At 40.8% G+C, this 15,109-nt stretch overlaps 1 protein-coding gene across 2 annotated transcripts in view; it reads left to right on the top strand.

The window, feature by feature from the left end:
• Positions 1-620: 620 nt before the first annotated feature.
• Positions 621-15,109, top strand: part of CKAP2L (cytoskeleton associated protein 2 like) — a 31,180-nt gene continuing 16,691 nt past the window's right edge. For both annotated transcript variants that reach the window (XM_027622402.1, XM_027622401.2), the window contains exons 1-4: positions 621-700; positions 2,588-2,654; positions 4,123-4,174; positions 12,198-13,453. In XM_027622402.1, the coding sequence (XP_027478203.1) occupies positions 670-700; positions 2,588-2,654; positions 4,123-4,174; positions 12,198-13,453 (1,406 nt within the window). In that variant the 5' untranslated portion in view covers positions 621-669. The remainder of the gene's footprint in view (positions 701-2,587; positions 2,655-4,122; positions 4,175-12,197; positions 13,454-15,109) is intronic.

Here is a 15,109-nt window from a genome sequence, read left to right as displayed (position 1 = left end):
TAGAGTTTCTATTTGGGACCATGAACAAGTTCTGGATCTGGATGGTGGTGAGGGTTGTACAACATAGTGAATGTACTTAATGCCATTGGACTGCACACTTAAAACTGGTTAAAATGGTAACTTATGTTATGTATATTTTTACCTCAGTTAAAAACAAAAAGAGCAGCCATCCTGCAATACGAAGAACTTAGAGCTTTTAGACTGAAGGTGAGAACCTTCACAAGTAGAGCTAATATGCTGGTGAGGAGCCCCAAATTCATCAGATTTGGGGTTTACCTTATTTTTTCAGAGCTCCTGTGACCCTTAGGGTGTGAGAGGAGTAAGGCGGCCCTGCCTATGCGGCCGAGCGGGTTTCCGTAACCGACTCCACAACCGGCCACGCACAGGTCCTCAAAAGATACCAGCCTGACCCTCGGGTGGACGCTGTCGCAGGTCCCAGCAGCCGCCTTTAATGCCGGGGAGCTGCACGTTCTTCCAATCAAAGGGTCTCCGGGGAGGGCTCGAAGGGCAGAGCCAACCGGAAGGCGCCTATTTCCTTTTGTCCCGCCCTCCCCTGCTTCCTACTGGCGGGTTTCAAACCCACAGGAGCCAATGAGAGCGAGCGGACGCGTTGTGCCCCAGCCGTAGCTTCAGGCGCGGGCTTTGAAGAAAAACTGTCGCGGAGACGTCATGGTGCCACCGCGGCAGTCCGCAGCCGCCGGTGAGTATGACCGTGAGTCCCTGCGTCTTGCAGGAGCTCCAGCAAGGGCGGGGAAGAAGGGAGGCCACCGAGTCAGTTCTTTTCGCGGGAGGTGCCCGTCCGCCCCAGTGCCTGCCTCAGCCTCCCCCTGGGCGTTTCCAGTCCAAGGAACGCTGCCCAGGCCCTGGCCCTGAGTGAGACGTCTGGCCCTGGGTAGGGGAAAGTAGATGCCGGGCAGATGCCTCACGGGTATCTTCCCCGTAATTCCTGCAGCAGCTCTGCAAAGAGATGTCATTGTCATCTCGTTTAGGTAGAGAACCTGAGACCCCTTGCCCGGGTCGCACACCCAGAAGGAAGCCAGGCGCTCCCTAACCCAGATTTGGCTCCGGGCAGAGACTGAGCGTGGTCCTCCGTGCTGCCGTCTGATCTTTGACAGGGTCCAAGAGGCGGGGTCTGACCCTAAGGGGGCAGGGCGGGGGCGCCGGAAGTTGATGGTTAGATCTGCACCGAGAACTGAGGGTCCTGGGTTCCCTGATCTCTTAAATGTACGTGGAGCCCTTAGCTGCTTTTCAAAATACAGCTCAGATGTCACCAGCTCCCAAATGCTCACGGTGTTTTGATAGTTTCAGTAATAATACCTGTTGACTGTCCGCTAGGTCCTGGGCACTGTCCTGGGTGCTTTACATAACAGCCCTTAAAGATGGGCATTTCTGTCTCCATTTTATAGGTTCAGCAGCAGCGAGGTTTGCTAACTTGCTAGAAGCCACAGTGCTGGGATTCTAACCCGGTCTCTCAGCCCGTGCTCTCCACCGCATAGCCTGGCATAGCATAAAATGCATAATCCTCAAAGCTGTCTCCTAGGGATGCATCAGAGCCAGATATCAAAACACACAGCAACTCGGTTTAGATGAAATTAAGAGTAGTTCTGCACCCCTATTGTCTTTTTTTATTTTTGCCACTATTGAATTTTAGCCTTTTCCAACCACCTATTCCTCTCACTCATTCCCTGCTTCTGAACTCCCATAATTCTTTCTTTGACACTTTCTTATGATACCTAGATTTTGCCTTATATTGTAATTATTGTTTGCTTATTTTATTTTCACTACTAGATTGAAACTTCCTGAAGACAGAAATACTGAATTTTCATTCCCTCACATGCCTTGCTTAGAAAGTCACCATGTAATAGATGTTTGCCATGAACCCCCTAACCTGGCCTATTTTGTCCTTAGGCCCAAAGGAAACCATGTAAGGGTTTGTGACAAAAATCATCATCCCTGTCAGGAAAAAAAAAAACACAATAAGAACAGGCCAACTGGCACCTGGGTGGCTCAATCAGTTAGGCATCGGACTCTTGATTTCAGCTCAGGTCCTGATCTCAGGGTCGTGAGTTCAAACTTCATGTTGGGATCCACGCTGGGCATGGAGCCTACTTTAAAAAATAAAAATTAAATTAAAGAAAAGACCAGTACTGGTTCACCAGCTTAGATGAGCCAGTAACAGATTTTTTCATGCAAAGCATAATACGTTGTAGCTGAGAACGGTGGCTGTGAGCAAGGGCTCTGGAGTTGGATAAACCTGGTTTCAAATCCTAGCTTTGCTACATTTAGCTAGGTAACCTTGGTCATATCATTTACCCTCTAGATTTCAAACAATAAAATACCTCATAGGATTGTTGTGTGGATTGAAGAAAGTAATTTAAGTATGAAGAGCTTAGTATAAGACATGGCATACAAATGATATTGTTGATATAGACATTAACTTGGAGGCAAATTTGTGGGGTTAGGGACTTTATAGCATATGAACCAAAGCCAAAATTATTATAGAAAAGTGCCATCTTTTAGAATATAGACGCATTGGTTAAAATCTCCAGCTAAATTTCTGTTGTTTGTTTGCCTGCCTATTTTGCAGAAGAGCGGCAGAGAAAGCTCCAGGAGTACCTAGCAGCCAAGGGAAAACTGAAGTGCCAAAATACCAAGTGAGTTTGTCTCACACAATTATGCAAGTTTTGTTGCCCTTGTTGCTACTAGCAATTTAAAGCCTTTCAAAACATAGCCCTTTTGGGGCGCCTGGGTGGCTCAGTTGGTTAAGTGTCTGCCTTCGGCTCAGGTCATGATCCCAGGGTCCTGGGATGGAGCCTCATATCAGGCTCCCTACTCAATGGGGAGTCTGCTTCTCCCTCCCCTGCTCCCCATGTTTGTACTCATAAAAAAAAAAAAAAAAAAAAAAAAAAAGACATAGCCCTTACTCAGACTGCATTGAGATCCTATGATAACTCAGAAAAGGGTGTTTTGGTCCAGACATGACAAAAAACCCTGAGCAGTTTAAGCACTATTATTGTGACAGTCTCTAAAGGAAGGGGGAGAAGGGCCACACTATTACCTACAATGCTGGGAACTTTTCTTATCCCTGCTTTTTTTCCTGGGAAAGTGATTCTTGTGAAGGCTAGAAAAGGCCAAGGAGTTGAATGACCTTGGTTGTTTTTCCTTGCTAAAGCAGGAGAGCCAGTTATAGTCAGTCCTTCATAGCTGCACACCAACATCCTCCAGCCTGACAGTCCTCTTTGGCCATTCTCTTAGCCCTTACCCTTGAGTTGGACAGAATCTGACTGTTTCACTTTTATCTTTTGTCAACATCTTGCCATTGTAGTGTTATTAGTCCCTCTTACTTAACATTGATGTATTTTCTCCTGAAAGAAGAGGGAGTGAATTTTTACAAAGTTAGTTTTGACCTTTATTTTTGTTTCCTTTTACTTTGGGGTTTTACTCAACTCTATTTCCTCGATTAAATAAATCTAATTCATTTATTCAACAAATACTCCAGGGTTTATGTTCAAGATGGGGAAAACTAACAGCAAGTCATTATCAAAGTCCCTATTAGTCTGGCAATTGTTTCTGATCCACGCAGATTGAATCCTTCTTAATTCTCCTCTACTTTCCTATCCTTTTTTGCATTTTCTGCTCATTGGCTAGATTTCATATGTGCTCCTGTTTTTTTAATTATATCTTTTTTTCACCCCTGAATATTCATTATCTGAAGATACTTAAAACAAGGACATTTTTCAAAGAAGCTGTTAATTACCTTACTTGACATTGTATCTCTAGTACCTGGCATATTGCAGTGTTCAAGGAATGATGTTTGGATGAACTTTGCAAATATGAAGAAAACATATTTCATTAATCTTGTTAGAATGCTGTATTTATGCATAGGACATCTCTGAAAGGATCACGAAAAAATGGGTAAGAGTGGTGTGGTCACTGAGGAGTAGAATAGCAGGACTAAGAAAGGGATAATAAGACTTTATTGCATATAATTTTGAATTATTTTACTATATACAGAAATTCCAATGATTTAAAATTCTAATCGTAATAAATTTTAATCACTATACTTCCCAAGCCTTGCTGATCCTTCTGTACTAAGAATTAATCTCATTTTATCTTTTATAGGCCTTATCTAAAAGCCAAGAATAATTGTCTGAATCCTCTACCTTCTAAATCTGTAAGTAGAAATTAGTCTTTTAAAAAATAATCATTTGGGCACCTGGGTGGCTCAGATGGTTGGGCGTCTGCTTTCGGCTCGGGTTATGGTCCCGGGGTCCTGGGATTGAGTCACGCATCGGGCTCCCTGCTCGGTGGGGAGCCTGCTTCTCCCTCTGCTTCTCTCTCTCTCTCTTTCTCTGTCTCTCATGAATAAATAAATAAAATCTTTTAAAAAAATAAAATAAAAATAATAATCATTTGGGGGGTGCCTGGGTGACTCAGTCGGGTAAGAGGCTGACTTGATTTCAGCTCAGGTCATGATCTCAGGGTCCTGCCATCGAGCCCCACATCAGCCTCTCCACTCAGCACGGAGTCAGCTTGAGATTCTCTCCCTCTGCCCCTCCCCCTACTCATGTACACTCTCCCTCTCTCTCTCTAAAATAGATAAATGAAGCAAATCTTTAAAAAATAATCATCGGGCGCCTGGGTGGCTCAGTCTTTAGGCATCTGCCTTCGACTCAGGTCATGATCCCAGGGTCCTGGGATCAAGCCCCTGCTCAGCGAGGAGTCTGCTTCTCCCTCTCCCACTCCCCCTGCTTGTGTTCCCACCCTCACTGTCTCTCTCTCTGTCAAATAAATAAATAAAATCTTTAAAAAATAAATAAAAATTAAAAATAATCATCATCATTTTGGAGGCACCTGGGTGACTCAGGCAGTTGAGCGACTGACTGACTCTTGATTTTGGCTCAGGTCATGAGAATGAGGGCCTGTGGTCTTAACCACTTTGATAGGCTGCCATGAAGTTAAAAGGCTAGTAGTCCTTAAAAGGGAACACCTTTATTGGATCTTACAAGCTACTTAACATGATATGCTTCCTGAACAGTTTAATTAAGCTAGATTATGGATAGAGTGGTAAAGGATCCTCACATTTTCAAGGTTTAAATGGAAGAAATTAGCCTTCTGAAAGGCTACATATAACATTATTAGGCACTGTGAAGGATAGAAAATGTATATAAGGTAAAATTGGTACATTATGATTTGAACAGTCTGGAATCACTGGGTTAGACTTCTACTTTATGTGGATTGAATTAGTGTAGCATGCAAGTCTTAAAGGGAAAATCTGCTGGAAAAAAAGCATCTTCATTCAGCGTTCCCAGAGACTTCTCTAAAAGCTGACAATACTTATTTCAGTAAGTCATCTCTTAAATGAGGTGATGCCTATCTATCTTTTGTACCCAGTTGCGAAGATAAAAATTAAGTGGGAAAGGCAAGTATGGGATATGAGGAACTAAGGGGACTAGGCAAATAATAGTCATCATTACAACTGTATAATGCCTTACAATTTATAAAAAATTTATTAAACAGGGCGCCTGGGTGGCTCAGTTGGTTAAGCAACTGCCTTCGGCTCAGGTCATGATCCTGGAGTCCCGGGATTGAGTTCCGCATTGGGCTCCCTGCTCAGCGGGGAGTCTGCTTCTCCCTCTGACCCTACCCCCTCTCGTGCTCTCTCTCTCTCACTCTCTCTCTCAAATAAATAAAATTTAAAAAAATTATAAAACATTTTCATATCTAATTGTAATAGCTAACATTTGAGTACTTATTATCATCCAGATACTGGGCAAGACACTTTACATACAATATCTCAATTAATATTCAAAACAACCCTGTAAGAAAGGTGGCCTTACAATTTAATGTCCAGATACCTTTGTGAATAAAAGGAGGTACTGTTATGCTGCACCAACAGCCATAAATAAAAACTATCTTGTGAAAAACAGGACGTCATGACACCCTTCCTAGAAGACAGATATTATTGTTATTCCCATTTTATAAATGAGAGGACTGAGGCTCAAGGAGATTGAGTACTTTGCCAAAATTATACGGCCAGTAAGGGTCAGACCCAGGACTTGAACAAAGCTCTTCTGGCATACTCTTACTGCAGTGTTACTACTCAAAGGAATGCACAAAGTTTTTCATTTTCTGTTTCTATCTGGCAGTTTAATGTATTGAACCAAGATTTGAAAGGATTCCTTGGAGCCATGCCCTTAAATTTATTGAGAAACTGTAATGTATAATTGTTAAAAACTGCCTAGGTCCAAATCCTAAGGCCTTCATTTTCTAGCTAAATGACCTTGGGCAAGTTATTTAACTTTATCTGTAAAATGGAAATAATAGGAGATATCTCATAGAGTTGTTCAGAGGGATTGAGTTAGTGCATATTGGAATACATTTAGAAATGTCTATGCACTAGGCTATATGTTCCTCTGGAGCTGCATAAAGTATCTCGAATGGGTATGCATTTTACAGAATCAATTTTCCGATCTTCAACTTTCACATATGCTTTTGCCTAAAATTGATTTGTTATAGAATATGCCTCACATACAGTTTCTCCTTTCCTACCTCCCTTGGCAATGTCATCCTTCTACCATTTTTCAATTCTTTCATTCTCTGCTGTTTTAGACAAACCAGTCACCCTTAATATGATGATTTGCCTGGGAATGGGAATACCTCCAGGGTACAAAAGCAAGGGACAATAATGAAATAATGGTGTTGATGTTGAGAAAACCTTTTGCAGTTCAGGTGACTTCCAGTTCTTTGCATTCAGCATTGTCATCTAGCAGAACATTAAAAATAATTTTTTGCTGAGAGATCACTATGTAATTTTTAGCACATGCCTCTAGATGAGTTCAAAGAATTGACTGTTACTGCTGCAACAAAACATCTTCTATTCCTATCTACTTTTTTAAATTTTAATGCCGGTATAGTTAACATACAGTGTTAAATTGGTTTCAAGTGTACAGCATTCAACCATTCTATATATTACTCCATGCTCATCAAACTAAGTATACTCTTAATCTCCTTCACCTGTTTCACCCATTCCCCTTCACACCTCCCCTTCGGTAACTTTTTTGTTCTCTATAGTTAAGAGTCTGCTTTTTGGTTTGTCTCTTTTTTTTTCCTTTGTTCATTTGTTTTGTTTCTTAAATTCCACATATGAGTGAAATCATATGGTGTTTGTCTTTCTCTGACTGACTTATTTCACTTAGCATTATACTCTCTAGATCCATCCATGTTGTTGCAAATGGCAAGATCTCTTTCTTTTTTATGGCTGAATAATACTCTATTTATATATATACACACACACCACATCTTCCTAAAGATGAGCCACCCAGGTGCCCCTGTTTTCAATTTTTAAAGAAGAGTATGTTTGTATAGTTTTTTAAATGGATTATAATGAGTGTCAAATTTCATTTTATCTTAAAATGCCAATATTTACAGTGTGCCTGAAATTACATCTTTTGCAACTATTTAAACTAACAATGAAAAACGTTAGAGTGCCTGGGTGGCTCAATCGGTTAAGCAGCTGCCTTTGGCTCAGGTCATAATCCCAGGGTCCTGGGATCCAGCCCCATGTTGGCCTCTCTGCTTAGCAGGGAGCCTGCTTCTCCCTCTCCCTCTCTGCCTGCTGTTCTCCCAGCTTGTGTTCTCTCTCTCTCTCTGTCAAATAAATAAATAAAATCTTGAAAGAAAAGAAAGAAGGAAGGAAAGAAGAAAGAAAGAAAGAAAGAAAGAAAGAAAGAAAGAAAGAAAGAAAGAAAGAAAGAAAGAAAGAAAGAAAGAAAGAAAGAAAGAAAGAAAGAAAGAAAGAAAGAAAGAAAGAAAGAAAGAAAGAAAGAAAGAAAGAAAGAAAGAAAAGAAAGAAAAGAAAGAAAGAAAGAAAGAAAGAAAGAAAGAAAGAAAGAAAGAAAGAAAGAAAGAAAGAAAGAAAGAAAGAAAAACTTTAGATGTTAATTTTAAAAAGTATGAAAGGGCACAGGGTTTGTCAAAATTATTTTGGGCATATATGAACAAAAACTCTTGAGAAACACTGATAAGATAAGCTCTACAATCTCTCCCAGCCCTACTGCAGCCCTTGTTTCATCATACCGTAATTATTTTGTGCATATATCTTTCCTATCAGTGTTCCTCAGGGGCAGTGTTCCTCTCATCTTGCACACCCTTAGAGTCTAGCACAGTACCTAGTATACATTCAGTAAACTCGTCTTGACTTAAACCCTAGTCATATCTTTTGTGCATTTCCTCTCTCCTCTGGCTTCATATGTCCAAAATAAAGTGACCAAATTCAGTTTGAATCAATTGTTCTGTCTTTTTTTTTTAAAGATTTTATTTATTTATTTGAGAGAGAGAGAATGAGAGATAGAGAGCACGAGAGGGAAGAGGGTCAGAGGCAGAAGCAGACTCCCCGCTGAGCAGGGAGCCCAATGTGGGACTCGATCCTGGGACTCCAGGATCATGACCTGAGCCGAAGGCAGTCGCTTAACCAACTGAGCCACCCAGGCGCCCTCAATTGTTCTTTCTTGTACATTCTTTGTTTTTTTGGGGTGTGTGTGTGTGTGTGTGTGTGTGTGTGTGTGTGTGTTTTATCATTTTGATCCATCAGTTCTGAGGTGAGTTGTCAGAGACTAGGAGTTAAGAGACTAAAGTTCTAGCTTCAGCCCTTCCCCTAACACCCTCCCTGGCCTTGGGCAGCTCCCATTCCCTCTCAAATGGAGGTGCTCAATTCCAGCCTTGGGGACACCTGGCTGGCTCAGTCAGTAGAGCATTCAACTCTTGATCTTGGAGTTGTAGGTTCAAGCCCCATGTTGGATGTGGAGATTACTTAAAAATAAAATCTTAAAAAATAATAATAATGATAATAAGATAAAATTCCAGCCTTAATCATCTGTATTTGCATAATGATTGCAGGCTGTTCTGTTAGCCTGATGACTCTTCTAAGCCTAGTTTTTCTCTCAGTGTAGTACTTAAAACTGCAGGACCAGTTCTACCACTTATAATAAATTAGCAAGGTCAGGCTGACCTCAAATAAAGATATAAGAACTGAACAAAAGAGAAAATATTTGCAAGTCATATATATGATAAGAACCTACTATCCAGGATATATAAAGAACTCTTGCAGCTCAACAATTAAAAGACAAATAACCCAACTTTAAAATGGACAAAAGAAAATACTAATAATAACAACAATAATAATAATAAAATGGACAAAAAATCTGAATAGACATTTCTTCAAAGAATATATACATAAATCGCCAATAAGAGCATGAAAAGATGCTCCATATCATTACCCATCAGGGAAATGCAAACAAAAATCACAATTAAATACCACTTCATACCCAATAGGATGGTTATAATCCAAAAAGACAGATAACAAGGATTGGGGAGGATGTGGAGAAATTAGAACCTTTATACAATGTTGGCAGGAATATAAAATGCTACAGTGACTTTGGAAAACAGTTTAGCAGTTCCTCAGAAGTTAAGCAGATTTACCATATGACCCAGCAATTCTACTCCTAGGTATATACCCAAGAGAATTGAAAACTTTGTGTGAGAATATGCTCACACAAAAGTTTATAACAAATGTTCATAGCAACATTATTCATAATAGTGAAAAAGTGGAAACAACCCAAATGTCCAGCAGTCAGTGAGTGGATAACCAAAATGTGGTATATCCATGAAATAGAATATTTATTCAGCCATTAAAAGTAACGATATGCATGTGTGCCGACAAGGAGTATATGAGAATTCTCTGTACTTGTCACTCAAGTTTGCTTTAACCTAAAACTGCTCTAAAAAATAAAGCTTATTATTGAAAAATAGTGGTGAAGACTGACACTTGCTACAATACAGGTGAGCCTCAAGAACATTCTGCTAAGTGAAAGAAGCCAGACACAAAAGGCCACATATTGTATGATTCCATTCATATAAAATGTCCAGAATAGGGCAATCTGTAGAGACAGAAAGTAGATTAGTGGTTGCCAGTGTTTGTGGGGAGAGGGAAATGAGGAACGGGATTTCTTTCTGGGGTGATGAAAATATTCTGGAACAAGAGAGTAATGATGGTTCTATAATCTGTAAATATATTAAAACTCACTGAATTATAAACTTTAAAATGGTGAATTCTGTGGGATACAAATTATATCTTAATTTTTAAAAAAGAACAACTAGGGGCGCCTGGGTGGCTCAGTTAAGCGTCTGACTTTGGCTCAGGTCATGATCCCAGGGTCCTGGGATTGAGTCCCACATGGGGCTCCTTGCTCAGCGCGGAGCCTGCTTCTCCCTCTGCCTGCTGCTCCCCGTGCTTGTGCTCTCTCTCTCTCTCTGACAAATAAATAAAATATTAAAAAAAAAAAAAAGAAAAAGAAAACTAAGGAATAGCATATGTTTGGAAACTCTGATACCATCATCCCTGCCTCTTCAGTAAGCAATAATGGAATGATCAGAGGTGGATATAAATGTTGGGGCTCAAGGAATAACCCAGCTATGGCCATGTGGCTATACCATCCATCTCCCTGCCTCCCACTTCCAACCCTCCCCTATTCCACCGCCAGCAACACTGCCATACATGTAACATTCCAGAAGAAACATCTTTTTGCCCTTAATGCCACGTGTTTCTGGTTATAGACTTTCTTTACACATTTACAAAGTTTACATAGTAATTCTGGGGCGCCTGGGTGGCTCAGTCGTTAAGCGGCTGCCTTCGGCTCAGGTCATGATCCCAGGGTCCTGGGATCGAGCCCCGCATCGGTCTCCCTGCTCCGCGGGAAGCCTGCTTCTCCCTCTCCCACTCCCCCCGCCTGTGCGCACTCTCTTGCTGTCTCTTTCTCTCTGTCAAATAAATAAATAAAATCTTAAAAAAAAAAAAGTAATTCTCAACAATATTACCAAATCAAAAGTAAAGAGTGGTAACTCTAGCACTACCATATCTTCCCCCGGAGACAAAGGATCTACAAATCTCTGCCAAATTCTCCATTGACTACTTGCTTTCAGAGCAAATGCTCCAGAATCTACAGTGACTTGCTTCAATTATTCACCATACCAATTCTCAACTCCCATCCCTAGTTTTTTAAGTTCTCTACAACCTAATCCTACCTTTTTTTTTCTTTTCTTTTCTTTTTTTAATTTATTTGTCAGAGAGAGACAGAACACAAGCAGGGGGAGAGGCAGGCAGAGGGAGAAGCAGGCTCCCCGCCAGGCAAGGAACCCGATGTGGGGCTCGATCCCAGCACCCTGGGATCACGACCTGAGCCGAAGGCAGACACTTAACCTACTGAGCCACCCAGGCGTCCCCTAGTCCTACCTTTCTTATCCAAGATTAAATCACATGACTGAAACATTTACTTGTTAATAAGAGAATCTAACCTTAAAACCCTGTCCTGACTTTACAGATATGACTAACTTTCTACTGAGATGTTAGATTGTCTTGAAAACTATTCCAAAGTATCTCAGACATCCCAGCATCTACCATCCATCCTTGCCCCTGATCTCCAGGGATGAGATGAAGGTTCTTGAGTGACACTGTGACCTTTACAAAAGCAGTGTTGTTTAAAAAAAAATTATGTAGCAATACACAGTACTACTAGGAGGAACTTGGGAGGTACCCTAACATAAGTTTATTATGTATATATCTTTCAAAAGTCCCTAGAAGGACACTTCATTTGGGACATAATGGGCATTCAGCAAGTACTTGTTCAACTGAGGCAAATTTATTTTTTAAACAGCAGTTTTTATATATTCACTGCATCTCTGCTTAATTCTATCAAGCTAAAATATTCTGGTAAATTTCTGACAAGAGCTCAAGTTATAAAGATCATCTAGGGGCACCAGGTGGCTCAGTTGGTTGAGTGTCTGACTCTTGTTTTCGGCTCAGGTCATGATCTCAGGGTCATGAGATCAAGCCCCGCATCAATCCCCATGTCGAACCTTGCATTGGTCTCCATGCTTTGCGCTCAGCAGGGAGTCTGCTTAAAGTTCTCTCCCTCTCCCTCTGCCCCTCCCCCTGCTCACACGCTCTCCCTCTCTCTCTAAATTAAATAAATAGATCTTTTTTTAAAAATAGGTCATCTATTAGTGAGCCTTAATTTTCTCAGATTCAGCTTTCTTAAATGAAATTCTAAATAACTAATTTTTTTTTACTAATTTTTTATTTTAAAAACTGAGCTATTGTTATAAACTTACTTTTTTGGTATTTTTCTTTGTCTTTTTAGAATATTATACCCAAAAAGGATGTTATCAATCGTGTTGCTTTGCCTATCAAAGCTACAAGACCCATCAGCATTAAACTCCAACCCAGACCTGCCAATATCACAGAATCCCAAAAAGCAAAGTTGGAGGCACCAAAACTTCAGGGCAAAAGGCTGACCTCAGAATGTGTTTCTTCTAACTCAAACTGTAAGCCTTCCAGCAATAGTCAACAACAGCATAAAGCTGGATCATCCACTATTGGAGAACTATCTAGAAAAACTGTGGGGTCATTTAATATACAAGAATTGAAAACTGTAAAGCAGCAAGTAGCAGATCAAAGAAATACTAAATGTCTAGACTCTGTGGACAATAACCATGTTGAAAATGAACCCTTGGATAGCTGTCTAAAAGAGATGAACAAAGAGAACTTGCCCCAAACCTTCTCAGACTCTGAAAGGAAGCCAAATCCTGAATTATGGACAATAGGTAAGCCAAAGACTAACACTTACAATCAAGTCAAGAGCAGTTTGCCTCCTAAACAAGCCTTGGGCAAAAGTTCAGGGAATAGTGCTATTCTGAAAGGCAGAGTTAATAAACAATTTGTTGGAAAAACACAAATTAGGATACCACCAATAAAGTCACAGCAACTCTCTCGAGGAACAAATCTTGCAAGACCAGGAGAAAAACTCCCAAGGATAGTTCCCTCTCACAATGTTCAGACCCTTAGTAGGAATCAGGCATCAAAGAAACCAGTGGTCAAGGACAGAAAGGATATAAAGGTTAATAGGGATAAATATGAAAGACCAAATGAAACTAAGTTACAGTCACACACTGTTACTGAACAGAAAGTAAAACAAACCAAACCCTGGACATGCCCCAATGTGATTCAGGGGGGCTTTAATAACAGACATCCAAACATTAAGCAAGATCAGAAATCCACTCAACCTTGTTTTAGAACTCGGACATCATGTGCACTGCAAAAATCAAAAGCCATAAGCCAAAGACCTAATTTGGCAGTTGGCAGTTCTAATTCAGTCATTCCAAGCACCCCTAACATAACAGCAAATGGAACCAACGGTAGTAAATGCAGCAACAGCTATCAACAAAAAGCACAGATTTTGGACTCCAAGTTGAAAAAGACTCTTCCCCAGAACCATTTTCTTAACAAGACAGCTCCCAAAACTCAAGCTGGTAACAAAACCGTAAGTGGAAGAAGAGTCCCAAATGGGACCCAGACTAATCCAAATATTAAGAAGAAGATCACAGCAGAGGATCGAAGGTACTTTGCTTAATTCCATAATTTTGCAATTTAAGATTAGGCAAATTGACCATCAGGAATACTCAGGCCATAAATAATGGCTTCTGAGTAATTTTTAGCTACAACCCTGAAAAAAAAGAAGATTGGAAGCAAATACAACAAATACTGACTTGAGAGAGCTGGGTAGGACATACATGTGTTATAAATTATTCTCTGTAATGTTCTGTGTGCTTGAAATAATTTATCTTTAAAAAAGAAATTGAAACAGAATGGTGGAGTAAGAAATAGGGGTTGTAGATGTAGACTACTCGTTCAAGAAGTACCCTGCAGGGACTGAACAGCAATAAAAGAGGGCAAGGTGGAAGGAGCCAGAGTAGTGAATTTACATAGCTAGGAAGCAGGGAGTTGGTAGTCCCTTGTTAAGCAGACCAGTGAATCCAGGAGAGTTATCAGGGAAGAAGGAAAAGTAAACTTCCATGAATATGAGCAGGCCAAGTTTTGAAAAGTAAGCTAAGACATAGAGGAGCAATGAGTTCACATCCATAGTTCAGACAGTAGAAATTGGGATCTCAGGGTGCTGGGGGTTCACATTAACACGAATGTAGCTGGAAACCAAGCTAAAGGATTTCACACTGTCTGCATAGGACTAGATAGAGTCTCACAATGTGGTGAACCTCCCAGGAGAAGTGCCTGTGTACATTTGGGTGGAATAGAAAATAAGGAGATTCCTGACAAGGGTGAAAGGAACATGTAAAATTAGATGGTAGCTAAGAGATATAGCAGGATGAAGTGAGGGCAGGATCTATTCTCTGAATACAGCCCTGAACACCACCACCAAGTTCTCTGCCCTCCTGAAGAGACAGAAAATACACAGCTTCATTTAGGGTGATGTGATTGAGAGAGTGAGCTGGGCTGACTTCTTTAGAAGGAAGGATCAGGGAGGTACTTTCAACAGTAACATCTGGTCAAGGAAAAGGATAGTGGCAAAAAGAAGGATGAGCCTTCTGAGCAAAACGAAAACTGAGTACAAAGACTCCAAGTTGGTGAATGAGGAAGTCAGGGTCCCTCCCCTGGAGCTCATAGTCTAGACAAGATAATGGGATGATTGGTCTTTAAGACAGTGTGTGGAGTGCTGACTGTGTTTGATTACACAAGAGGAATCTCTGGAGAGAGATCACTTACTCATTGATCTAGTGTTCCTTAACACCAACAGTGTGCTGGACACTGGGAGATACAGTGGTGAGCACACAGTCACAGTCTACCTTAATGGAGCTTTTTTTTCCAGAATAATAAAATCATAGCATTGAGGTCCTGGGAGTAAATTGGCTTTAGAAAAAGGTAAGTCTCCTCTTCATTTATGATTGGAAGGAAGGCTGAGAGAGGAAGAATGCCAGGAACATAGAGGAAACACAGGCCAGACATCTCAGCTTCTGTCATTAAGCAGGTGGTTAGCATGAAGGTGAAGGAGTCAGGGCAGTTGCGGCTGAAATAAGCGCTATGGATTGTGCTCTGCAGTCAAGGAGAGAAACGAGGGTTAATTAGTTATTGACATTCTGGAAAAAGCAAAACCATAAGGTCAGAAAACAGATCGGTGGTCACCAGGAGCTAGGGATGAGGAGCAGGGTTGACTATCAAGAAGCATGAGGGAATTTTTGAAGGGATTATATCTTGATTATA

Source organism: Zalophus californianus, chromosome 8 (assembly GCF_009762305.2).
Source record: "Zalophus californianus isolate mZalCal1 chromosome 8, mZalCal1.pri.v2, whole genome shotgun sequence".
Taxonomy (NCBI): Eukaryota; Metazoa; Chordata; class Mammalia; order Carnivora; family Otariidae; genus Zalophus; species Zalophus californianus.
Note: the sequence above shows the minus strand (reverse complement) of the source record. Positions and strands in the feature narration are given on the sequence as shown.